The 25,936-nt window shown below is 47.1% G+C and overlaps 1 protein-coding gene across 1 annotated transcript in view; it reads left to right on the top strand.

The window, feature by feature from the left end:
- LOC6550136 overlaps positions 1–25,936 on the top strand; it is a 36,605-nt gene that overhangs the window by 3,805 nt on the left and 6,864 nt on the right. Inside the window, exons 2-3 of the mRNA XM_001977629.3 lie at positions 14,465–15,007; positions 18,856–19,035. Coding sequence (XP_001977665.2) covers positions 14,474–15,007; positions 18,856–19,035 — 714 coding nt within the window. The 5' untranslated portion in view covers positions 14,465–14,473. The remainder of the gene's footprint in view (positions 1–14,464; positions 15,008–18,855; positions 19,036–25,936) is intronic.

The raw sequence follows: 25,936 nt of genomic DNA, 5'->3' as shown, positions 1-25,936 counted from the left end.
CTATTGAATAATTGAATACATATAATTAATTAGATTATTAATTAGTTTTTAAAGCGAACTTATGGGGCGAACGATGCAGCTACTTGTATAACAATCATTGTTATTGATTATTTAAAATTATGGATGTTACGGCATAAGCCAAAATGATTGATAGCCTGGTATTTAATTTAATTTAATTTCCGAGTGACACATTCCGCCAGTCACAATTACCAATTAGGCCTTTAAAAGCTGATCCAGCCCATCAAAATGTTATTTAAGAACTTGAAGATTTATGCGCAGACCCCTAAAATAAATTGGTTTCACTTGCGGGAATTCACCACTTGACCATCCATCCCAGAAAAATGCTCCACTGACGGGCTGCTCATCAACTTCGAATCGGTCAGCGAATATTCAAGTGGATTTTTTTTTTTGTTTAAATTCCACGTCTGCCATTGCATCCTCTGCTCTCGTCCTGGAGTCCCGGAGTCCAGAGGGTCCTCGTTCTTGTTGGCTCTATTTGCGGTGCCGGCGGTTAGCAAGTGGCTATAAATGTGACACTAAGTTAATAAATTTATGGCTGAAACACACCCAACTGCTCTTGATGGCTGATGTGCGCGCCGCTGCTAATTTCCCTTCGCCATCGCCCCATTTCCCAGGCCATTTCCATGTCCATCAGCCAGAATGATGGGGCTACAGCGGCGATGTGGCGATGGGCCACACGGAGAGAAATAAATTATAGCTCATTTGGCCGAATGGGCAAACAGCAGTGGAGGAGGATGCTACTTTAATGCGCTAAAAGGCTCAATTTCGATAAGTGAATATCAGAATGGCATAGTTATAATAAGCTGGTTAGCAGCACCAATGACGTTTGACTTCGTGCAAACCCGTGTTATCGTTGGCGTATTAATAATATTTTTATTGCCCGCTTATTTGCGACTTTGCGACTCTGTGTGGGTGGTTGGCGCGGTGTGTGTGTGTTTGTGTTGGCCAAATACATTCGCCATCCAACCTGTCCACAGCCTATTTATACACTGACCAACAAAACATCAGCCTTTCCGGGCGACTTTAATGAACAAGCTCCTGGCAACGACTGTGGTTAGCTGACGCCACTTCTAGATGCAGTACATCCGGTCCATCTAATTTCCCATCATTTACTTCTCACTCATCAGGTGCGGCGTAATGTTTACGATCGGCAGCATTGTTTAAAAGCCATTTGAAGGCTCATTTTTGGAACTTCCGAAAATTTGATGGTTTCATTGAATATTCATGTGCCACATGGAATCACAATCAAGAAACCGGATGGGAAGTGGACTCTTGCACCAAATCTTGCTGCCAATTTGTGACTGCGGATTGCTTGGCGGTGCAAAAATCAATGGCGGACTGCCTGAATCCTTGTAGCATCCTTGCAAGGAAGCCTCCTTGTAGCATCCTTGTAGCTTCCTTGTAGTATCCTTGTAGCATCCTTGTAGCATAAGCTGACTTAAGCGATGATTTCTGGCGCTTTTTGATGTTGTCCCAAGGAATGCAGCAATAAAACTGCCTAGATGGCTGGAAATGTTCGACGGGGGAGCGTCCCAAAACTAAGCAGCTAATGGCTTTAGTTACTTAGCTGCTTGGTCCTGGACGGCTTCTGGTTTGCCATTCCGTAAGCTGGAGGAGGAGCGGCAGTTGCACATAAATTTACACACAAGAGTTCATTTTGGTGTTTCGCGTAAATCTCATCGCAAATCTCTCATTTCGCCAGCGAAGCGTTATGGCTGGCAGGAAGGCTCGAACTGCCAGATACCCTGGAACACACGCAACCTTCACCTGCGAGATTTTAATGCTAAGCCCGCTTGAAGGCTTGCCTTAATCTCTCCTTGAATCTCAACTTCATTGAGCTCTTGTGGCTGCTTTGGCTCAGACTAATCGGCTTATCACAGCTTTATTATTTTCCAGTGATTCAACTATGGGCACTTAAGGTTCAAGTTATCAACGAATCGCCTGAACTTTATTTAAATTCAATGCAACCTATTGTCCCACTGAGGCAAGCTGCAATACACAACTTAATCGAACATTTCCGAGGCCCGAAAAGTTTAATTAACTCGAACGGGCTTATCTCTCAATCGGCCACTGAGTCGCATATGGTCTTGATATGGGTTGCATATGCGAAAGGATTCCCTGGTCCTTGGAGTAACTTTGGTCCTGCCATTTGCCCATGCTCGCGCACAACAAATGGCATACATAATCAGTTGGGGATGGGCGGATGGATGCCGGATCCCACTTAGCGCTGATAAAGAATCAGCTGAACTCGGCAATGTGACGTTAGACATAATTTTTGCTTTATTCTTAGCTTATTTTATCTTTTTTGGAAAGGCGGGTGGGGCAATGGGGCTTATGGGGCTCTGGTTCTGGTTCTGTTGCTGTTTTTGTAGCTGTTTCTGTTTCCGTTTCTGTTTGTGTTCCAGTTTCTGTTGCTCTTTGCGTTGCCAACTTGCTACTCCTTTCATGCGTTCCTTGCGTCGCTGAAAGGTCGTTGACAATGGAAAAGGGAGGGGGCTTGAAAGGGAAATTTATGGTTGGGCATTAAAAGAAATTTAATCGATTCCCCTTGACTCGGGCTTAGCACGTGTGTGCTGCCACCTCCCACCTCCCCATTTCCCATTCCCCATTTCCCATTTACGTTTCCCATTTACGTTTCCCACTCTCACACACCCAAAACCCAATTTCCATATGCCTACTGTCTCGGCAAATGCACGGTGAGAAACGGGAGCCAAGTCGAAGGTGCCCGAAAGTATGCAACACTATATTTGAAATCAGCGTGGCTCACTGACACTTTCATGAATGGCTTGCAAGTAATAAAAAAAAACAAAAAAATACTGGCTTATTTTGTTAGTCCTCCCGCGATAAGTGAGAGGTTTGGTTATATTATTTATATGTTTAATTGCAATTTTATGGTACTAGAGTACTGCATGTACGGATTCGTCGCTTTATAAATAGATAAAAAAAAAAAAAAACTGGCTTATTTCGGTGTGATAATTACAATACAGGAAATTCCTTAAATAAATGACAATGATTTTTGAAACCATACCTGTGGCATGCAAGAAATTCATTAAGCGACAAATTAGGTTAGCTCTCCACTGCGACTTTTAGCCAATAGATGGCAGTATTTCTCTCAGTGCAGCCTGTGATCCTGCGCTTCCATTCCCATTCGGTTTTTCGGCAAACAGTGGCGCGTGCTCTGGGTTGCACTTGTTAAGGCAGCCACGTTAAAGCTCGACGACCTCAACTGCCGCTGGATTTCCTTAATGAAAGCGCCAAGGAAAAAGATACATTGAAACCCACACACACACAAACACACACACACACACGTATGTATATGGGCAAAGTTTAACTGGGGGTGCGTGTAAAATGCGTACATTATTTTCCAGCTTTGCTGTCGTACTTGATATTTGACTGCCTGTTGCTGTTTTTGGCTGCCTGTGCGGCATGTAATTAAAAATGTTGTCACGCTCGGCACTTAACAACTGAATGGCAGTGTTGTATTTTTTGTTGGCGGCTGTGGCAACTCTGGCAATTCTGGCGGGGTACGCCTGAGTGAAGTGTGTGGCAACATAATGGGAATCTGTTTATACAATATACAATTTCGAAGTCGGAGCAGCCAGATACATAGATCCCATTAAAATGAAGGCATATTTTAATTGGATGCCACTGGGGGATGGGAATTCACTCATCAAGTTGCTGAGGCGTGTGCAACAAAATCGAACGCTGTTCTTAATAATAAATGCTAACTCAATCAAACGGCTGCACTTGCATGTTTTCTACTCAATATGAGCAAATAATATTTACAGACTTTACGAAATTTCTGTTAAAAAGCGTAGAGGTGTTTTCCGGAATGAATTCCTGTGCATTCAGTACCTCCCCAAAAAAAAACATCCGCTTGGTTGCTATAAATCCATGCACCCTTGTCAATTACGTGGCAGACTTGAATGTTTTACTTTACGCTCCGCATTCCGTCAGCAAATTACAAAATTCGACATAAAAACGCCGGGGATTGGGCCAAAAAAGAAGCCTAGAATGACAGCTAATGCCAGCTAATGGCCATAGCAGGAACCATAATCCCCTTATTAGGACGCTGACTTTGTTAATTTTTCGTCGCTCCAGAAATGGCGGCATTTGCATTAAATTAGAACAATTCGCCGGGCTTTATTAGAGCAGAAAAGGAGTACCCTTGGCAGTACATTAATTTGCTATAGCTAGCTTTGCTTTCCCTTTTGGGGCTGCTGTATTTTCCCAAATGATGCGTTATGTATTCATGTCTTAATGAACAACTTTCGCTGCTTGGCGTGTTGAGTGCTGGCCATCTTGGAGCTAAAACGTCAGCTAATAGGCCCGAAATTAGCGATGCAATTCAATTAGCTGCCGGCGAAGTGTGCCGCGTGGGGCTTTAAAAGCCCACCCAGCCACCGGGTTTGTGGAGCCCATGCTCCTCCTTTTTAAGCAGTGACACAGATGCCTTTCATCTGGGTCCCAAAACTGCGGCAGCCAGTCTGTCAATTAGGCTGCCAACTGGCAACAGGCAACTGGCAACCGGCAACCTTGCCACGGTTTCAAGCCTTTTAAAATTGGCCGCCCGCAAATCGACAGCGCCACCCAGTTCCAAGTGAAATGAACTCATTAAACTTAATGAATAACGAGGGAGACGGGCGGCGGCATTGCGTTCAGGAAAAAAAAAAGAACCGGGCCCGGCGGCATTTGATGGGCTTAAACGCGACGTGGCTTGACTTGTCCCGGCTCAAATCTAATCAAATTGCGCCTCCACCCCATCCCTGCACCGCAAGAAACCAGAAGTTGGTCAGCGCGAAGAAAGCCAATTAAATTATAATTGCAATAAGTACGCTGTAGTCTGAAATATTCCAGGAATTTGGCTTGAGCAGCTGATTTATTTGCCGCCAGCGAGTTCAAATTGAGCGATTCATTTTCACTTTCATTAGAAGTTGAGCAGATTTATTTGGTACTTTTAGCAAATCTTCAAATATTTAATCAAAACTATTTCGTTTGGCTTGAGCAACTATATGAAGCGAAAGCTAAGTTCTTCAAATCGAACCAATGTGCGTGGATAACATGTCGCATACTTAATATTAACACTTTTCCTTTCGTGCTGCCTACTTTGCTGTAGTTCGAAATACTCAATATTCTACTTAAAAGTTGTAAGTTGCTGGCATCATTGCAACAATTTATAAACCATATTCTAAAATGCTCACTTGACTATTAAATCGATTACATTTCAAATTTAAGCTGATTTAAACTCTCGTATACTTGATATTTTCCATATTTATTCCATTGCCTTGGATTTTCGATTGCGATTTGGGTTTTAAAGTTAAAACGAAATAATTGCAGGCATTCCTCAAGTGAATCCTGTTCCTCTGGTTAACCGTGCGTATACGTGATATCACAATTTTGTTTTCCGTGTGCCCGTCTTCTGTTACTGTTGCCATTGCCGTTGCCATTGCGAAACCCGAGCGAAGCCTTTTGTCAACCGTTTAGAGCTTCCCGCCGTGACCGCCAAGTCCCAACCCGTATCCTGAACGGCTGAGCAGGTGTAAGATGGGACCACAACTTGGCGGGGGGAGGTGGATCTGCGAGTGGGGCAGTGGCTGTGGGGCTTTGAGGGCCAAGGAAGCCAGAAAAGTTGGCCGCACGCGCCGTCTGCCGAACTTCATCAATAGTCGGGGCACGCATGTGGCGAGGTTGCAAGGACAGGGCCCCAAAAGGGTTGTTCAATTATGCCGACTTGCTGTCAGCTATTCTCAAAGTGTTGTGCCACGTCGGTGGACGCCATCCAAGCATCCAGCAATCCAAAGGATAACTACCCAAGTCCCGGGCTTAAGTAGAATTCGAGAAGCCCGTGCAGCGTTGGTGCCAAGTAATTATTTTTCAGCGCGAATTTAATACAGATTCCGACAGTTTTTAATCCCGAAAATGGCTGCAAACGTTCGAATTAAATTGCAGCAGCCACAATGGGCTTTCACCTTGCGCAAAAACACCTTTTATCCTTCGGCCCCAAAACGCAAATGCAAATGCGAACTGCTCTCGGCGAATTCTTTTGTGCGGCACTGTGTGTGCCGCCGTCTATGCTAAAAGTATTTGCCCCAACGCGTAAACAATGTCTGACTCTGCTCCCATTTCATTCACTCTCTGTCGTGTCTTTTTTTCTGTTTTCTTCTGTTTTTTTTTTTCTTTTTTTTCTGTGTTTTTGCATTGCCCAACGAAGAGGTTCAAGGATTGAGCCAACAGAGCGGGCAAAACCAAGTCAAGGCGAGGTCAAGAGTCACTGGCAGCTCCAGATCCGTGTGGCAGCGCTGTGGAGCGGCCTACCCGGTGGTGCCATCAAAGTCGGCATGACCACAAAGTCCATACCTCAGTAGCTCAGTACCTCAGCGTAATCTCAAACCTCAATTCCCATTTGACGTGAAAACCGCAGTGCAACTTCAGCTCCCTCGACTGGAATATTCTTGCCCTGCAGCGATTATGGCCACATCATTGAAACAGGCCGCAAAAATCGATACATTCCGGGCTCAATTAGCAATCAGCAGGGGGGCCTAGAGCAGAAACTCTGCCCGTCCCTTTAATTCCATTTCAGAATGTTTGCACTAATTTGCAAATTTGCAATTAGTAAACTTTGCTCGGCTCCCTTTTAAGCCCTCCCATTCTTTTCTGTTCTTGAATTCCATGGGACATGAACAAAAGCCAAGAGCACAAAGCAGTTGGCAACAACAAAAATGCTGTCCCTAGACCCCTCAAAATTAATCATACGCACCGTTTAGCAATTGGACAGACATCAAATGTTGCAAGTTGCGAGGGCGAACCGACTCGATTTGATTACGATTCAAGTGCATATATAGATTTTTGAGCATATATACATGCTCGTATTTCTGCTTGGACACTGGCGGTCATAAGAATAGCACTATCTGGCCATAATTACGACATCTGGGCTCTTTATTTTGTGCGCTTCTGCTGGGACCGCAAATGTATCTGTATCTGTATCTGTATATCTGGGATATACCACTTCGTTTGGCTCTACGTAATTGCTTAGGCCGAGACGCCACAGGCCATTGACCAAAATCAATGCCCCTTATCACTTCTATTCCTGGCTTTTTTCAAAGAATTCGTGTTCTCGAAATGCCCGTCTAACATTCAAGTCGCTGTGAAATGTTGTTGCCATTGACAATTGCCGGTGGCGAGACGGGGCAGAATGGGGCGGCGTTGCAAATTGCAGCAACGAGCGGCAAGTCAATGACCGAGGGCGAATGCAGGCACCCAGGGGGCGTGGCAGCCCGTGGGCGGGCCTGCTGTCGACACACACACACACTCGAAAAAAAAAGGAAACCACTGGCACAGAGCCGAGCCAATGCTCTTTGACTGCACACTCAAGTAGAAACTTGTCAATTTCTTCCGAGCCGCAGCGCTAAAGCGGCGAACCCCCCTTAAAAAGAGAGCCCGCCCCTGGCCACCGATCCGCCTCCTTCACCCACGTCCACATCTACGTCCACGTCCACGTCCACGTCCTCGTCCTCCAGCGACTTGCGCTTTTATAGTTGCCTTGTCTTGTTCCGGCGATGGCAGCAAGTAGCAAAATCAAATAAAAGCAACAACGTCCTGGCAACATCGCCAAGATAAGGACGAAGTGTGAGTGGGAGTGGTGTGGGTATCCCCAGCTCATCCATTCAAAGCCTGTTAAGCTGGACGGATTCGGATTGCCAAGCTATTTGACGTTTCTATTTATGGGTCCTATTCCCAACTTGAGCTCAAGCGCTGGCTAATTTCAGTTCGTTATCTGTCTATAAACTAACACAACTCCTTCAAAACAACAAGTACTATGCATTTAAGTAGTGAGTAATAGTACTAAGCCCGCCTAAGAACTCTACTTAGCAGCCAAAATTGTCCGCGTACCAAAATGCCTAATGGAGTTTCGTTTGCTAAACGATCTTCACTCTGCACTATATATACCCTTTATATACCGCTCGACTGCGGATTTCATCAACAGCGCTTCCTTCTTGGACTCCATCGTGGCTCCTTTGTGACTCCATCGTGACTCCTTTGTGACTCTATCGTGGCTCCCTCGTGACTCCATCGTGACTCCATTCTGGCTCCATTGTGACGCCATCGAGACTCCATCGTTGGAATGCCGCAGTGGGAGGCGAAAAAATCGATGTTCGAATCGCTCGAGAAGTTGCAAGTTGCAAGTTGCAAGTTGCAAGTTGCAAGTTGCAAGTTGCCGGCGAACTGGCGGGCTGATTAGCCAAAGGCTTGCGAAATCAATTTCCGTTTGGAGTTTGTCCCCGGAGAGGGTCGTCCTGGAGCAGCAGCAGCAGCAGCCGTAAGCGGGAATGGGAATGGGAATGGGAATGGAGATATGGGGACGGGTGCAATTACTTTGAGTGCCATAAGTAGACGATGCGCCATGAGCGAATCATTGAATGATTCCGCCCCCGTCAGTCGGGCACAGAAATATGCAATTATTTGCACGTCGGTCGAAACTGTTGCGCTGCTGCCGATGACAAGCCCACCCAGATCCGTTTCCATTCCATTTGGGCACCGTGCCCTGGGTAAATTGGCTTGATTGACGCTATTAAAATAATTGGGTTTGCACGAAAGAACCCTATCGGATTCTACTTCGATTTCCGATTGCCAGCGCGCAGAGCACAAATTAAATAATTGCGCAATTATATTGGCTTGAATCTATCTGGTGTCTAGGCCTCCGCTCTGTTGGCCATTAGAAATGCCATTAATATGGAATCAGCACCACAAACGGCAGGCTCATGAAGTGGAAATGCGAGGATACAGCACCCAGTATCCAGTCGACCAATTGGCCCCACAATCGATTCGGTTGGAGGTTGGAGGTCAGGGTGATAGCAAAGGACCAGCCTGGCGAAGAAGTCCTGCTGAATCCCTGGCCAGCGCACATTGTGTCCTGCATAGCAGATATATGATATATATATGCTTTTTATGGCCAAAAGCCACCGACTGGTTGGCATTTGCAATGCAGTCACTAAAATAATACGCCAGTACGGCAGCGAATTTCGCAGAATATGAGTTGCCTTTCGTCGGTTGCCATAGATATGCAATATTTTCGATTGAGTGATCCCTCGAATTTCATAGGTGCTGTGTGCTGTGTGCTGTGTGTATACACACAAGGGCATGGTGTGCCAGGCTATAGTAACTGTGTGTTTGGGTTGGTTAAAGTGTGCGAAAACAATAAACATAAAATGCACAAATACCAGCGCAGCCAATGTTTGTTAGTCGTGTGCGTGTGTGTGTTGCTGTTTACAAAGTAGCAGCAACTGGCTTATCAATTTCCATGTGCCCCCCACCCAAGGCACTCCATCCAATTCCATTCCAAGCCATTGTTGCCTTACCTTCTGTGTGTTTATTTGCCTGCTGGCAGCCATAATCAGTCAATGCCGCATCGCACCAGTTGGCCAAAAGAGCTCCTCCAATTGGTGGCTTCTCCCCGGGATGGGGTTGGGGTTGGGGTTGGGGTTGGGTTTGGGGACTGTAAAAAGCCAGATAAAAGTTTTCAAGAGTTGGGAGCTCTGATGTCGCCCCACTGCTAATTTATGGACGCACCCGGCCTAAGACGCATTACAAGGAATTCGCTGAGGAGGGGCAGGACATTACTGTGGATGCACTGGAAAAAAGGGGATCTTTTATTATACGCAAAGTTCTGCCTTAGTTCTGTTTGTGCCTAACCGCTTGCAACAGTGTATTTTCAGTCCAAGGAGCAGCATACATGCTGGTTCGCTTGAGTTACAGTGTATACAGTGCTTGGCAGCTGCTTAAGTGCGCTAAGGCACCAAATTTGCGCGCAGTGTACAACGCTAATGCCGCATATATCCGCCATTCAATTCGCTGCCACTCGCTGCTCGTTCTACATGACAAATTTTTATGGGCAAATAATTTGGCTTTCTCTCTCGTTGATTTTATGGCCCAGTGGGCGTGCTGGGGGCGTTGGGGCGTGGCCGGCTATCAAAATCATTTGTTTGCTAATTAAATACACTTGCACGTTGCGTGCTGATGAGCGATTAACCCATTCGGTTGATGTGTAGCATAGTTTTCAGGTGTACAAAATTAATTGAGTTTCAAATGACGGACGAGCGACAATGGCGAATTTCCCATTTCCCATTTCCCACTCCCCATTTCCCATTTCCCATTTGGCATTTCCCGTTTCCGTTTCCCGTGCGGAAGCATTATTTAAAACGCATAAAACGGTTGACGAAAACGAACTGAGTGTTAACTAGAACTGGGGCTACTACACTGCGCGGCAAATCGAGGTACTGGCATAATTAAGCACACAATTTGGTGCATTTTTAATGGATTTGGATGGGCTCGAGTTTATTGCTCGTTCAAATATTTACCCGTGTCTGTGATATGCAAAGCATTTCGGTTTGGCATCAAATGGTTTGACCTGGCTTCACTTTGCCAGGGATAATAAATTAACATAGCAGAGGGTTGCTTCAAAAGTTCGCTGCCCTATTAAGGAAAAACGAATTTAATAAGCAAAGTAGATTCTGCATTCGAGTGCCACTTTTTCACAGCATACTCCTAGATACCTTCATTTTATACCCGCAAGAGGTGACCAACTCCACAATCTGCCCTCGCAAGCATTTGATTCGCACTTGCACTGCGCTCACTAATTGGATGGCAGGTCAGTCCGAAGCTGTTACATGGACGGGCCAAGGCCAGTAAATATATATCAGATATAATTCATATGTAACTGAAGCGTGACAAGCACGCAGACACACGCAGATACAGATACGCACGCAGCTACAGATACAGATACACGTCAGTTACTCGCAAGATGGCTAAAGGAGCGCCATGGCTTTGAATGGATTGCACTCAAACAAATTCGAATTGGAGAAAGCAGGCCAGGATCGATTTTGCTCAATTGTTTCACGGCTGGTGACTCCAGTCGCTGCGCCTCCGGTGGAAAATTTTGTGTGTACACGGCGCGGCGCACTTGAGCCTGCCATTTAATTTAGCGTTGCTTAATTGGGAAAGTTTCAGCAGGACGCTAACAAGCGATAAGCAGGGGGTGGGGGTGCAGCTAGTTGTGGCAGGTTGTTGGTGGAGCGCCGACCTTGAGACACACGCCGCCCGGCGGAGTTGTTGCCACACGTTATCAGTAATAGTTAGCATAAATGCTCGCAGAGATTTACTAGCACTGGTGGCTATAAATGCAGGTAATGCGCGAAACGAATGCTTTTCCCAGCTTATCGCAGCCAGAAGCATCATCATCATCTTGAAATCAGTTTTTATTGAACGCATTTCTGCAAAGAAGCACGACGAAATTATAAATCGCCCGGAAGCGAAGCCCTTGGGTTTTTGTCAAGCTTGAGAAGGTTAAAGAAATACATAACCCCGCAGTTTTGCAGACTTTTTGCCTGTCGCCTAATGACCAAGTAAATCGCTCTGCTGAGCCAACCGGAAATGTGATTGATGCAGTGCATCTCCAGCTGCCCCTGGTGCCCGGGGAATTGGCCCACGCAACTGCGGCAAACTTCTGCTCTATTGACTATTCTAATGCGCTGGATGAGTGGGCTGATATGGACCCAAAAAGTACCCTCGACTTGTCGACAATGCATACAAAACCGAATGGGATTCCAGCGAAGCTGAGGGCGCAGCCGCCACAAGCCGCAACGCGTTGTCTATCAACATTTAGGCTAATTGACGCACTGTTAACCATGCAGCCATGTTGCCAAAAGGGGCGGCTGGGCGGTGAGGGGCGTGGCATGGCGTGGCATTGTAGCCACATCAAATGTGCCAAGCGATCTGCGAGCAGTCGAGGAAAATGAAATTATTACTTGCCGCATGCGGCACAAGTCGACTAATTGACAAATGGATAATGCCGGTCCCAGAACGGGCTACACTGGCAGAAAGCAGGATGCATCGATGCTAATTGAAATGCCACACGGACTCAGTTGCTCAGTGCAACGTATCCGGGGCAGCAATGCAGCTATCCATGCAGCTGGCGTTCCCAAAGGAGCCCCAAGCCCCTTACTCCGCGCCAGAAGCTCCAAGGAGTTGCCCATAATAGACTCCACAGTGCCCCGCAAGGGGCGGCAAGGGGTACCGAACTGGGCCGCACATGTGAGTGGCATATAGATAAAGTTGTTCCAGGGCAAGGAACTACTAATGTCTGCGGGGCGGCGGGTAGGCCGGTGGATGTGGATGTGGATGTGGGCACGGGCAGGGGGTGCATCTGCCAAATGGCATGTTCAAACAAAATTAGGCGCGGCAAGCTCGGCCTGTTGTTTCTGTTGTTCCTGTTCTGGTTTAGCACGGGTCATCAAACCAAGCCGAGATTGAACTGCATTGCGAACAGGGTGTTCGGGTGCCCAAACGCTATTTAAAATCCCTTCATGTGTGTCGAATTGCCGAGATAACAGGAAGCCCAATTTGGCATCGACCTTTTGACTTCGCTCACAATGGGGTTAAATCCATATATAGTGTTGCATACTTGAAGTTACTATTACTTTACTTTATTTCAAAGCAAGCTAATGATCCCATTAACTTCCCTAGCTATCTGCCACCAATATAGCAATCCTATATATTTTTTAATACATGCTGCCCCATCTCAGAAGCCTTTGCAATTTTTTGTTGAATATATCTTGGTTTTAATGCGCGTTTCCCTTTAGCATTCCAATTTAATTGTGATTTTTAAGTATTTCGTCGAAAATTACATTGCGAGCGCAAAAGAAAAACAAACTCGAAGCGCCGCAGGCGGATTTCTACAGTGGCTCCTCGGCAAATGCTACGTGCATATGTACGTACCACAAAAAAAATATACACGGCCATAAGCTTTGCAATCAACATTTCATTTGGGGCAATTTAATTCGACCGCTTTCATGTTGGGGCCCGTGCTTCAGGCACCCTGTTTTTGTTCTGTTTTTCGCGGTAACGAAAATATTTTTCAGGCAAGTGAAGAAAAATTAGCAACAATAAATTGAGCGGAAGTTGCTGCTCAAATTGAAAGTGGGCGGAAATGGCCAGGGGGATTCCCCGGAACAGGAACTGGTAAGCTTCGGAAGTCTGGGAAAGCTGGCAACGCCGGCCACCCTTGGGGCGGCTCAGTCTGCAGTGGGCGTGGCATGTTTGTCTGTGGCTGCCACTGCGGCCATACGGTCAACACACACGCAATCGCATACGAGTGTGTGTGCCTGTGTGTGTGTGTGCGACTACGTGCCACTTGCTGTTCCTGTGTGTCCTCCGCCAGCTTTGCCTGGGCTCCTGACGACTGCCTTCTGTCTAGATTGAAATTCCAGACCTGGGCCAAGATGGGGGGGCGTGGCGCGCCCCCTGTGCACTGGGCGAAAAAGGGCGGCAGCTTAGATGTCGGCGGCACAAGGCAATTCCTGCACAATAAATTGGAATAAATAAATTCAGCAAAAATGTGGCTCCCGGTTGCAAGCATCTCGCTTTTACTTACGAGTGTGTAGGCAACTTAGTCCTATAACTAAGCAGCATAAACATAAAAATGTTTTGCATAATTATTATTTTGTACAATTTGTAGCTTTTGAAAAGCATGCACCAAAAATCTGCTTTGATTACGAAGAGGGACTTGGGAATATTAATATAAAGTAAGAAGAATTTAGCATAAGTAGGATTAGTGGGATTGCTGGCTTTTGCCAAAACAAAATACATAGTACGCAGGTCTTATTTTGTAAGAGGTATTAGCTTTTGGAATAAATTTAGAAAAAACAAACAGGTTTTGCCTGTTCTCATCGAACTGAGACAAAGATGGCCACTCGCAGATACATTTTAGTGCTGCCAGCTTTGTTTACCAAGCAGGAAGATACTAGCATTTGCAATGTATGGCACTGAAAGTAATCCGAGTCTTCCTTTCTTGATTTTTCCACCTGTAAGGATGTGCGGTGTGCGGGGAAGTGGAGCTGCGACCGCAGGAGGAAGGACAAAAACGGGACAGGCGTTGCATACAGATTTTCAATTTCCATATCGTTTTGCCTGTACGCAGCAGTTGGTTGCTGTCGCTTTCCATGGCTTTTCCATGGCTTTTCCGCTGCGTTTCCCCTGGCTCTGCGGCAATTTCCGCTGCAAGTGCTGAAACAAAGGAAAAGCAAGCATGACAACGGAGCGGGAAAACTAAACGTAACTACTTGTACAACAACCGCAATAGCAAGAAACAAAACAATGGGCAAACAATGAAACGATGAATGAATGAGTAAATGAATTGACTGACCGAAACGCAGGCGGCGAAAATGTCACTTTCCAATTGAAACCCGACAGTCCGCAGTTGATTTTAACCAAAGCGTTGAGTAAATTCATTTAATTTCAAGAGAACCGCATGGTTTCAGGGGTTTTCCAATCAAGATCAGCATTGAACTTACAGTTCACTTACAGATTATCCGTATCTGTAGGATACCGCATATCCCAACAATCCAGCGCGCCAAATCGTTGAACTCTATCTCCTGATTTTCAATTGCAGGTGGTGAGGATGTCGCCAGCTGAGCAACTTCGCTTGGTCGGAGTATCGGATGCCTACCAGTTGGCGGCGAGCAGCGGAGGAGGAGGAGGCGGCGGCGGCGGCGGCGGAGGAGGAGTAGGAGCGGGAGCGTATGGAGGCGATGGAACCGGAGGAGATGCAGGCGGTGGTGGCGAGAAAATGAAGGATGTGCCCGACAAATATGTGACGGCGCTCTCCCACTTCCTCGACTGGCATTCCAATGGGACGGTGGACATGGAGCGTCTCAGTGGTCCCATTCTAAAGTCCAGCATCAAATCGGTTTACTGGCTGTTCCTCATCCAGTACGCCGCCCTCGCCCTTCTGGGCGTGGTGCTCAACGTGATCATCGTGGTGTACATCATGTACCACCGGCTCTACAAGGATGTGACCCATGCGTTCATCATCAACCTGGCCCTCTGCCACTTTGTCCAGTGCGCCCTCGTACTGCCCGTCTCGCTGATGGTCATGCTGATCCAGAACTGGATATTTGGCCAGTTTTTGTGCTTCTTTCTGCCCATGCTGCAGGTGAGTGCGACCAGAAACTAGTGCTTTGTATATGTACATATGTATATGGAGCGTGGTACTAAACAAGGGATTTATTTCAACTTACCCATATATGTATATTATATTCCGCCACAGGCAGACTCAGTGGTATTCCATTGCAATCAGTGTTTAACTACAGCTCAGAGTTATATTTATACCATTTGGGTGTGGGCTGCTGGGCGGAGGGCATCCGTTCGCAGTTGATTGAGCACAACATCCACACATGCCCAGATCTTCGGCTGGTGTGGGGCTGCTCCAGCTCATTATGAAAGCCACCGTGTGATTGACACATACCCAGGAGGCGGAGGAGGATGGGCTTTCGGTGGCGTCAGAAATCACAAGCAAATGGAATCCGTTTACTTTCATTCGATTTGATGCGCCGCCGTCTGTCACTTTGTGCCGCTTTTGTGTGGCGAAAACAAATGCGACCAGAAGCGAAAAGGACCTGAGTGAGTAGTCCTGGCCAAAGATGGCTATAAGGATGCTTACTTTTGGGGGCCAAGACGCCTGGCAATTCGATTAGGCCCGCCGTCCGTGGAACAGACAAATGATTACATTTACAACCTTGAGGCTGCATCAGGAGATTCTATTACGGGGCACAAAACGGCATGGGAATGGGCGTGGGATTGTGATTTGGATTCTGATTCCGACTCCGACTCCGATTCGGTGTGGCAAGTCCATGTACGGAACGGGATATGATTCGATTTGATTGCTATCACAAAGGGCGACAAATAGCAGGCGCACACAAACACACTTCTATCTAGTCACGTGTGCTACATACACACATAAGTGGGTGAACTCCTGTTCCTGCTCCAGTTCCTGCTCCTGTTTCTGGTCCACCTCCCGATCCGCCAAATGGAATGATTGATTGGCGGCGGACATTGAGCAGGATGCGCACTGAGGTGCTGCATAGCCGACAAGAAGCGTTAAATCTGCCTCTTAAGGAACTCTAATATATGTGGTTCTCGATTGCCTTAAGTAATGATTAAAGGCGTACGAATTCCCTTTAACAAACTTGATGTTTACACGACGCTTTGAATGTGTTGACATTTTTAATTCGCTCGGCGTTGCCAGACCGCGATGCAGCTTTAATAAGAGCTAACACAAAAAGGGTGTTCCAAAAAATGTCTAAAGTGTCAGTGACTTGTAGACTGTAAGGCAAAACATATCATTAACCTAACTTACATGTGGGTGTGCAGTACGTTTTTCCTTACCATTCAATTAGCTAAAACTAATCAAGTTTTTCCTTAGCGTACAAATAGCTTAAACTAATCAAGGACGCAAGTTTCAGATTTCACTTAATAATATAGTTATGATGAAGATTACTCGGGGTATGTTATGAAAAGTAAGCCCAATTGCATAATAACAGCAAATCTGCCAACCCTATATGTCATATTCCGGTAAACTTATGCCTCGAGTTGGCAGGCCATTAGCGTTAGCCTCTGGCAACGCTGCCATCACAGCGCTGGCAGCACGTTTTCTCAAGTTTAAAGTGTAAATGGAGACATTACAGGGCTTACAAAACAAGTTTAAAGTTGTTGCCTTAGTCGCGAGAGTTGGAATGCCCCTCCCCACTTTGTTGGAATCCTGGCAACTCTGTTTTTCCGACATTTGTGATTTTAGGATCCCGTTTTTTTCTGCACCTTCCTGTCCTGCTCGAATCTCTTTTAAGAACTTGCTTGCGGAATATTAGTTTCTGGAATTTTGCTAAACTTAAAGAGGCGAGCGCAAAAATGGTAAGCAGGAAGCTGAACCCATGGATTTCTCTTATTTTTCGTTGATATTCTACAGTCGAAGAATTCGGAGCTCCCGCCCAAGCACATGTATTATCTGAAAAAGCCCTCGCCAAACGTTCCACAACGACAGTCTACGGAAATTCCCAAAAATGCGCCACTTGCCCAACTTCAGAATGTGACAATTCAAAGACCGAGCGACTTTTCGACCGAGGTGGAGAATTTGAAAAGTCAGTTCTCGCTGTTGCAGAACCCGCAGATACGGACACCCAATAGTCCCTACAAGTACAGTGTGTCTCTCGTCCGGGCCGCAGACTACAAGGAGAACTGCGTTGGCCGTTCTCTGCTGAAATATCCGCGAAATCAGCTGCATGATGGTGTGTACAAGTGCTGCCCCCCAGACGCTCACCAGGAATTCCAGAAGAGCCTACAAAAATGCACCCAGCCAGCTGCAGGTGCCCCATATAACCATGCGCCCAAGGGACATATTGCATATCTTGAGCAGTGGCGTTCCAATTGGAATCGCATCATGGCCTCCACCAAGGAGATTGTCCTCCCAGAGAACCCAAAGCTCATGGACTTCAACATTATCCAAGGGAATCGAAGTAATGAGGCATCCAAACTGGGGTCAATCCCCACGACTCTTCAGCCTTATCTTCGGGATAATGGAAATAGCTTCGAACAGCTCCTCCCTCTTGACCTATCGTGTAGGAGTAAGGCTCCACCAAGGCATCCCATGTGCAGCTCCGACTGGCCCAACAACACGCCTGACAAGGAGCCACCGAAACATGCAAATAGGTGCCACCCACTTAGCGTGGATCATCCATATGCCATGGTCGAACGCAGTCCGGTTAAAACCATTTGGAACATGGACAACTTTTGCGATCTGGTTGCGAAAGAGGTCGAACTAATGGAGGCCCTGCCGGGCATAGTCCATTCTGCGGCCGAAGAACGGCGTTTGCAGGAAATTGAGGCGATCTGCAGGCAGCTCACGGGCACCGATTTGCCGGCTCATGTGGAAGTCCCGAGAGAACGAGAGGACTGCTACGTCCTGGGCACTGAGAAGCAGCAGCCGGCAGTCCCTCAGCCTGATCCAGAATCCACGGACGGACTGACAGTTCATGAAGCCATGTCCCAGCAGGCGTATCCGAAACAACCCTTCAACTTCGATGAAGCATTCAACGTCGTGGAGCAGTCAAAAGCGCCGCTGCATCCTCCAGAATCCATGGCCCTGCAAATGAATCGAGGAATGGGAACCTATGCTGCCATTGCCAGAGAGTCAATCATCAATGAAGTTCCTCAACATCCAATAGAATCCACGGCCACTGAAAGGAATGGGGCAACTATATCCTATACCAGCACAGCCGGACTGAATAATCAGGAAAATACTAACAAGAATCCGGATGCGGAAATCTTCAGCTGCGATGAAGACTTCGACATTCTGGATGGGCTGCGAGCCACTATTCCACCTCCGGAATTCTTTGGCGATCAGGAAGGGCCGGCAATCATGGTATTTAATGACACAGATCCGAACGATTTGGACCTGAATCCTGAACCGTATGCCAGTATCTTCGACTATCTGGGACTAGACTCGCCGCAGATGCCGCAGGAGCAGCCCAACAATGCGCAGTCCCATTTGACCACGTTCTCATCAGAGGATAAGGATTACAATGATGTAGTCGCCTCAGATGCGGCACATCCTGAACTGGAGTACGAAGACATGATCGAGGAGCTGATGGAAGAGGAGGAGCTGGTCTTGGAGGAGGTCGAGGAGGAGCTGGTCGTGGAAATGGGCGAGGAAGAGGAATCCCTCGATGACAGTTTCGATTGGACTGAAGAAATGGAGTCCGACGACGACGAGTCAGACTAAAACATATTTAATGCCTTCAGAATCAATGACATTGATAAGAATGTAAATGGTGCAGTTTGTAACCCAGTGCCATTTAATTTTGTATTGATTTTTTGAAGCACTCGAATAAATATGACGTTTTTGCGTTGACATAGGGGATTTTAAGTATTAAATGGAATCATGTATCGCAGTTGGATAGCTGTGCAATGCTCCGATCTCACTGATATATCTTCTTACCTTTTTCCTAGGACATACCGCTGCACGTGGCCATGATCTCCCACATCCTGATCGCCTGGGACCGGATGCGCTGGCTGAACGATCCGCTGAAGGGCCGCTTGCCGGGATTCGTCTGCTGCTGCGCCACCTGGCTAACCGGAATGGTGATTGCCCTGCCCTATCCCATCTACACCATCTACGTGGAGCTGGGGGTGAGTACGAATGCGCTCCTCCCTGGAGCACTTGTTACATTATTAAAAAATCCGCGAGCAGCCCACCTGGTTGCCAGGGCTGATCAAAGCCAAGCGCACTAGACCGGAGAATCCGCCTGGAATCCGCCACGGGAATCGTGCTCTCACCTGGCGGACTGTCTGCCCGGGCAGCTTGCCAGGGTGCTTGCCGCCGGAGTGGATACCAATTCGAGTCCGTTAACATCGCCTGTCAACGGACTTTGTGCCTGCATTTTGTTGCCAACAAATTTGGCCATATCCACTGCCGCCCAAGTTCAGCCACAACAGCAACAAGAGACATAAATATTTATGGCCCATAAAGTGTTGGAACTTTCTGATACACTGCCCCACCTTGTCGTGGGTGTGGGGTCCAAGGGTATCCATGGGAACCTCCTCTGTGCTGGCACTGTTTCAAATATGTGTGTATGTGCAGGGCTTTTCCCAAGCAGACCCTTCAGTCTGCATATTTTGTGAGCTGAGTGTTCCAAAAGTGAGCCAAGGAATGTCGCCATCTGAAATCAGGCATCACATTCTTGTTTTCAATAGTTCTATTCTTGGGCGACACACTTTGGACTGCAATTGAATTAGGCTGGCAATTTGCGTTTATTTAACCACTTTAAGGCCAAGTGAAAATTGCTGTGGGGTGGTCACATATAAATTTTCCTGCCAACTTGTGCGATTCGATGTCAGCTCGTTGTTTCTGGTGTTTTGTGAACCTACACGATGGCACAAATTATGAAAGTATGCTAAATTAGCTGTGTGTCTACATGGACTTTACTTTCTCAAAAATTAGTTTCTAAAAGCTGAACTGCCGGGGATGCTTATACATTGGTGGCATCCGTTCCATTAGGCCGATCGTTTCCTCCAAATGGCTGCAATCACTGCCGCCACCTTTGACCTGCCGGCACTGGGCGAGTTGATTGAACCCTTGGTGGCAATTTGCGTAATTTCTTTGGCAATTCACTGGCTACAAAACCTGTCACTGCGAGTGCGGCAACAAGTGGCAATCCCCTGGAGAAACGGGAGCATCTCCTGCAGGCCCAGTCGCCCGTCAATAATTTCATTAATTCAATATTTGCGTATAATTTGATGGCTGCCCTCCAAGGCAACTGCTGTAGTGGGGCTTATTATCCCGCAAGGGGGTCGTTCGCCCCCTTGCCGCCGCCCCTGCCTCCAATTTATGAATATTTTAGCATTCTATTAGGGCGACACACACAGCAGGTCCTTGTCTGGCCCAAAATACAAACATACTCGTGCATAGGTGTGTAAACAAGTCCATGTGGACGCTGATTGCCAATTCACAATTTGGCAAACTGCTGCTCCACAAATCCTCCAGCCAGAGATCCTTGTGCCTGCGTTTAATAAGAAAAAGTTTGCCATAGTTTCCAGTCCGAAAAAACAATTCGATTGCAGCCAAAAGTCAAGCACTAAAATGAATTGCTCCGCCGTCCAGGTTCGGATGGGTTCAGTTCTCGTTTGGACGCAGTTTTCTGGCCAGTGCGGCAGCGATTTTCTGATTGTCCGATTTTCTGATTTTCCGATTTTCGGATTTTCCGATGTTCAGATGCGGATAATAAGTGATTTCATAACTGGGCGGCGCAAAGTTTTCCGTTTGTTTTGTGTGCTCGGCCTGGAAAAGTGTCAGAAACTTTTCTCCACACCAGGCAAATTGAAATTTCCCATATTTCCACGCATGCCCCTCGTGCCCGGTGGTAGATTCCACCTGGCAGCGGCTTCCCTTTGTGCGGCGGCAAATTGATTTTTTAGGTTGTCCCCCAAGCAAATCAGTGTGGAAAAATACAGAAACACAAATGCTGGGATCCCTTTAGCTTTACCTCCATCAAGTGGCAGGTCCTGTCGCCCGATGTCCTGCAGGAATGGATTTTGCGAGGCTTGTTTACATTGGATAATCCCTGCAATTCCACGTTTGCTATCCCAATGGGCCCAAAACCACTGGAAAAATTGCTCCAAATGTATATATATGTATTATACATTTTGCAGGACTTCAACAATGAATCCAAATGGCTGCATGCATTAATGAGATAGGGATTAATTGCAATACTTAAGCCTATTTGACGTGCAATTTTAGGCACTGCTTTGTATCCGCCAGTAATCCAGGTAAATACGAGACCTTAAAGCACTGCAAACAGTGTTCAATTTGTGTATGGAGCGGCATGCTAAGTGGACACTTGGATTACAGCTCCAGAATCTCTGGGGACAACGTTTATGACATGGTTTCGCTGCAATTTGGAGTGGCTACACTTTAAGTTTGTTTCTCGCAGCTTTGGTAATATTTTCGAAACGCTTTGAGGGGGCGAAAGTTGAGTGGCCAGAAGTTTGGCTCGGTTGAGTCCTCCTTGAACTAGCTGAAATCGTTGTGTATGCAAGGAACACGCCTTTGTTTCGTCCTGGCTCCTCCTTTCGCTCCTACTTGCCGCTATTTGCTCCGCTCTGCGGCTACAGTTTATTTATGTTTACTGTTCAGTTGTTGCTCCTCATCCCCAAGTCGTCATAGCCATGCCCATTTCCATTTGCAGCCCGTCGCTGCCTCGTTGCGGATATCCGGTTGCCGGCGTTGACTTTGGCACGCGGCGTCTCCTAATCCCCTCCAGCTCTGCCCCTGCTCCCGCTCCCGCTCCCCCGTTCCGTGTTGCCAACAGAACTTGGCCGGATATGCGCCTGCAAAACGAAAACGAAATTACGCCAAAGGGTCCAGGACGGGTGGGTGGAAAAATTCAAGTTACTGCGCAGAAGAAACGGCTAAAGTAAACATTATCAAGTCTACAAAAGGCAGACGGCCGGGACGCTCGGGATTTGGCCGAAATTGGGCGGAATTGGGCTAGGAGCAGTACCAGCAGCAGCAGCAGCAGCAGCAGCAGCTGGGAGCGATTGGGATGACACAACCTCAGCGGATTCCCTCGACCAAAAGGAACGATTATGCGATTCTCAGTTTTAGTATTTCAGGGCTTTCCATGAATACAACTTAACCAATAGAAATGTGGTAAATAATAATGCTCTAGATAGAGAAGCGCTAAAATTAGGGAAATACTTGGTGTTATCTGGCAGAGCAAGAGCATCCAGAAGTTGGCAACTGGACAAGCCCGATCCATGTGCCATTTTATGTGGCGCAGAAAGAAAAGAAACTTTAAATACAATCAACTGGCCCCATTTGCCTGGCTTGGGGCTCGTTGTAGCAATTTGTAAAAATTACACATGCACACTCGCCCACACTGCGAGAAAATGAGACATCCGCTTACAGCGGAAATCAAATGGCCCCTTTGCCCGCTGCGTCCTGGTGCTGGTCGTGGTCCTCCTCCGCCGGAGCCCAGTTCGTTCTCATCTTCGTCATTATTGCGCATTATTAGTGCGAGATCTCCATCCTCGTTCGTCCGGCTCCCCTTTTCCATGGGGCTTATTAGATTGCCCTTTGCCGGTCACAAGGCGCAATGCAAATTGGCCCATTGTCGGGCCAAATTAGTCGATGTGTCCGGGGGTCGCATGTAAATGTTCGCTGGATCATTTCACGGTTCATCCGCATATTGGAGCTGTAGACCTTTGACACATGCCCATCCATCAAGCCAACGCTTGGCACAGGTCCTGTGGCGAGTCCTTCAAGGACCACAAATATGCATGAAGTGCTTGGCTGCGTGAATTTTGCACTCGACAAGTTGCAGTCCACGGATTTGCCAAGGGGCACAACCTTCATGGACTCCTGGCTGCCAAGCAATTTACTTCAATTTGGAGGAAGCATGCGTAACTAGAAAGCAATTCATAATTTCCATGTAAATACGTGCATATGTTTGAGGGACAGACAAGTTCCAGAATTTGGTAGTTGGGTTAGAATTGTTGAAGGGTCTTGAGAAGGGTCCTAGTGGGTGCTTCTATTCCGAGGAACCGGGAACCTCATTAGCCTTCTGCTTTGTTGATTGGCATTTTCAATTATTAAGCAGGCGGACGTTAATTCATTTCCACGGCAATTTACACTGAACGGATTTACACAGCGGGTTGTTGGTGCACCACCACCACCACCTACACCACCTTGCCCCACCCTATTTCGAGCCCAACCACCACCCACTTTCCCCTACTTGCTGGGGCATAAAAGTCCTATTGGCGAACTGCAAGTGGCCCCATCCAAGTTGATTCCCATTTGCAGTTTGGCTTTTTGTTTCGTTTAACGCAATTTTAATGGCCAGCAATGATGCTGCCCATCGGCGACTGCTCCGCTGGCTGCTGCAAATTGCGTGGCAATGGGCAGTAAGGATTAGGAGCCAGGACTCCGCTCTCTTTTATTTTTTGCCTTTTTATGCGCCTTGCAATCGCCGCAAGGCCATCAATTTTTATCACCCACCCATGCTGCCCGATTTTGCCGCCGAGCAGCAACAGCTGGCGTGGCAACTAATGCCATTGATAATGTGGGGCAGGTGGCAGGTGGCAAGTGGCAAGTGGCAGGTGGCAGGGGAGTGGGGTGGCACTTTGGGTTTCGGCAGTGCCAGGCGGGATGGGGAACCGAAGGGGTTAGCAGGTGGCAAACGACTGTGACAAATAACCCAATGCGTCTCTCAGCCATCCAGGGTTCGCCCAGGTGGGTGGTGGCTCCGCTCCAGCGAATTCCTGGTAAACGTTTTACATATTGTAAAATAACAATATCAACAAATTCAGCGAAAAGACAGCCACGAGATGGAGTCCAGCGAGGGTAGCTAAGCCACTTCCAGAGTCTGCCACTATATTTTGTAACAATATATCTTGGCACAATTTCTGGCAGGGATCTGGAACTCTTGGAGCCACCCAGCCAATGGGGGATGTCAAATTTGTGCCTGCCCGCGGCCCAGAAATGGCAGCTCGAATTTCGTTATAATATTTATGCGCTCGCTGTGTGTGTGTGCGTGTGTGTGTGCATGTGTGTGTGTGGGTGGTTGGCTGAATGGATGGGTGGTTGGGTGGTTTGGTGGTGCCCGCTGTTTGTGTGTTTGTGCCAGCTGCGTTGGCAAGTGCGCACTCAAAGCTCCGCTTTGGAACTTCAAATTGTGGTGCGGTCCTCCGTATTCCGTAATCCGCATCCGTAATCCGCAACCGTATCCGTATGCCTTGTTCCGTATCCTACGGATCGCTGCCGCTGCCGGAGAAGGTCTTTTTCCGCCCTGTTCAATGGCGCAACACCACAGTGTTGTCATTGTGCGGCAAGCAGCTTAGGGCCCAAATCACTTGGCCCTGCGGTCTACGGTCCGCCTGGAGTTCTAAAGATGGGGGTTACTGGAGCGGACGCTTCAGTGCCGCCGAATCGAAATGAGAATTCAACAAGGCCAACAAAGCCAACAGTGGCAACAAAAGTTTCAAGTGCCCAGCACTCCTGGCGAGCCCAGGATTCGGAGTATTCGCATTCAAAGTACATATATGTACAGTGTTGGAAAAAATAATAGAAACACGTTGGATTTATTGATTTTAAATGTTGTGCTCAGAACGAAAGTAATATGTTTTAATCTTTATTTGTTTAAATTCATATATAAGTATATTTCACAATAAGGAACAAAAATATTTTGTTCATCTTTATATTAACTAAAACAATTAACTTCATTTTTGGCGCTTGGAAAAAATAATAGAAACAAGCTGCGTTACTGCGATTTGTTTGAGTTTTCCCCTGTTCATTTTGTAAGAAAATCAATACATTAAATACTTTCAGGTATGTTTAGCTCATAATAGGCGATTTTGTAGAATCCAATGCGAGCTGGGTATTCGCACAAAGTGGATGTGTTTGCTGTTGCCAGTCAGCCATTGTTGTTACGCGCATAAGCATAAAGTATTAATAACATCAAGTGCAAGCTGAGTCGGTGGGAAAACTTTGGCAGCGGGAAAACTGTGGAAATGGAAAAGTGAGTGCGTATGAGCAGGCATGAGAATGGAAATGAGTGGGCGCACTCCATCCACTCGGTCTCCTTCTTGGCTCCACTCAATCTTTGCCAATCTGCGCGGGTTTCCCCGATCGGACCGCGCTTTTCCCACCCACTATAATGACTTTTTTCGCGCTTTCCACTTCGTTTGCATTTTCCGCTGTCACTTAAAACAAAACGAAAGTATAAAAACGACGAGCTGCGTTGGTTGGGGGAAATCAAAGCCAAAGTCTGCACCTCTGCCTACAACCCGGTGGTTGTGCACTGCAAAAAATGGATGGCCATATGCGTAGCACCTGATTTTTGGCTGTTACTCACTCACATTTCAAGGCATTATTAGCTTTCATACCATGGCTTACTTAAGTTGGAATTGGTAAATATTGCAAGTAATTAATTCGAGGAGAGGAATTTTTTCAGCTCAAGATGATTGGCATCACGTTTAACCGGAAATTTAGGCCAAGTTTGTAGCCAGCATGTTGGCCTTACTAATGCGGCTACCAAATGCAAATGCGAATTTGGATGATTTAGCACACGATGAGTATCTCTGGAAATATTATTACTGTGCACATGGCGATTTCTGCTCCTCGTGTCCTTTTAGTCCTGTCTTGTATGGGTGTGCCTGTGTGTGTGAGCACTTGTTTCTGTGTGTTTTGTGCACTTTACGACTTTAATTACGTAAGTACATAATTGTGTTATTATCGTAAGCCCGCCTTGTCCAGATCCTTGTCCTTGTCCATGGGGTCCTGATCCCGGCCGGGGTTTCTGGTCAGCCAGGATGCGGCGTGCCCTCCACCCAGTGTGTGTGTGCTGTGACCTCGACTGGCCGCTTGGCCAGCATTTTACGGCCATTAAGTCCGGCCGTGTCTTTTTCGGAGTCCCCATTTGCCGCTTGTTTTGTGTACCCAGCTCACCCAGCTCACCCAGTTCACCAGAAGAGGAGCTCCTGCACCCGGCTTTATTTCGAAGGCCCAACCTTTGGGTTCCGCTCAGTTGTTTAC

Source organism: Drosophila erecta, unplaced genomic scaffold (genome assembly GCF_003286155.1).
Source record: "Drosophila erecta strain 14021-0224.00,06,07 unplaced genomic scaffold, DereRS2 tig00000126-arrow-pilon, whole genome shotgun sequence".
In the NCBI taxonomy this organism is placed as follows: domain Eukaryota; kingdom Metazoa; phylum Arthropoda; class Insecta; order Diptera; family Drosophilidae; genus Drosophila; species Drosophila erecta.
This window is presented reverse-complemented; position numbering and strand designations above follow the sequence as displayed.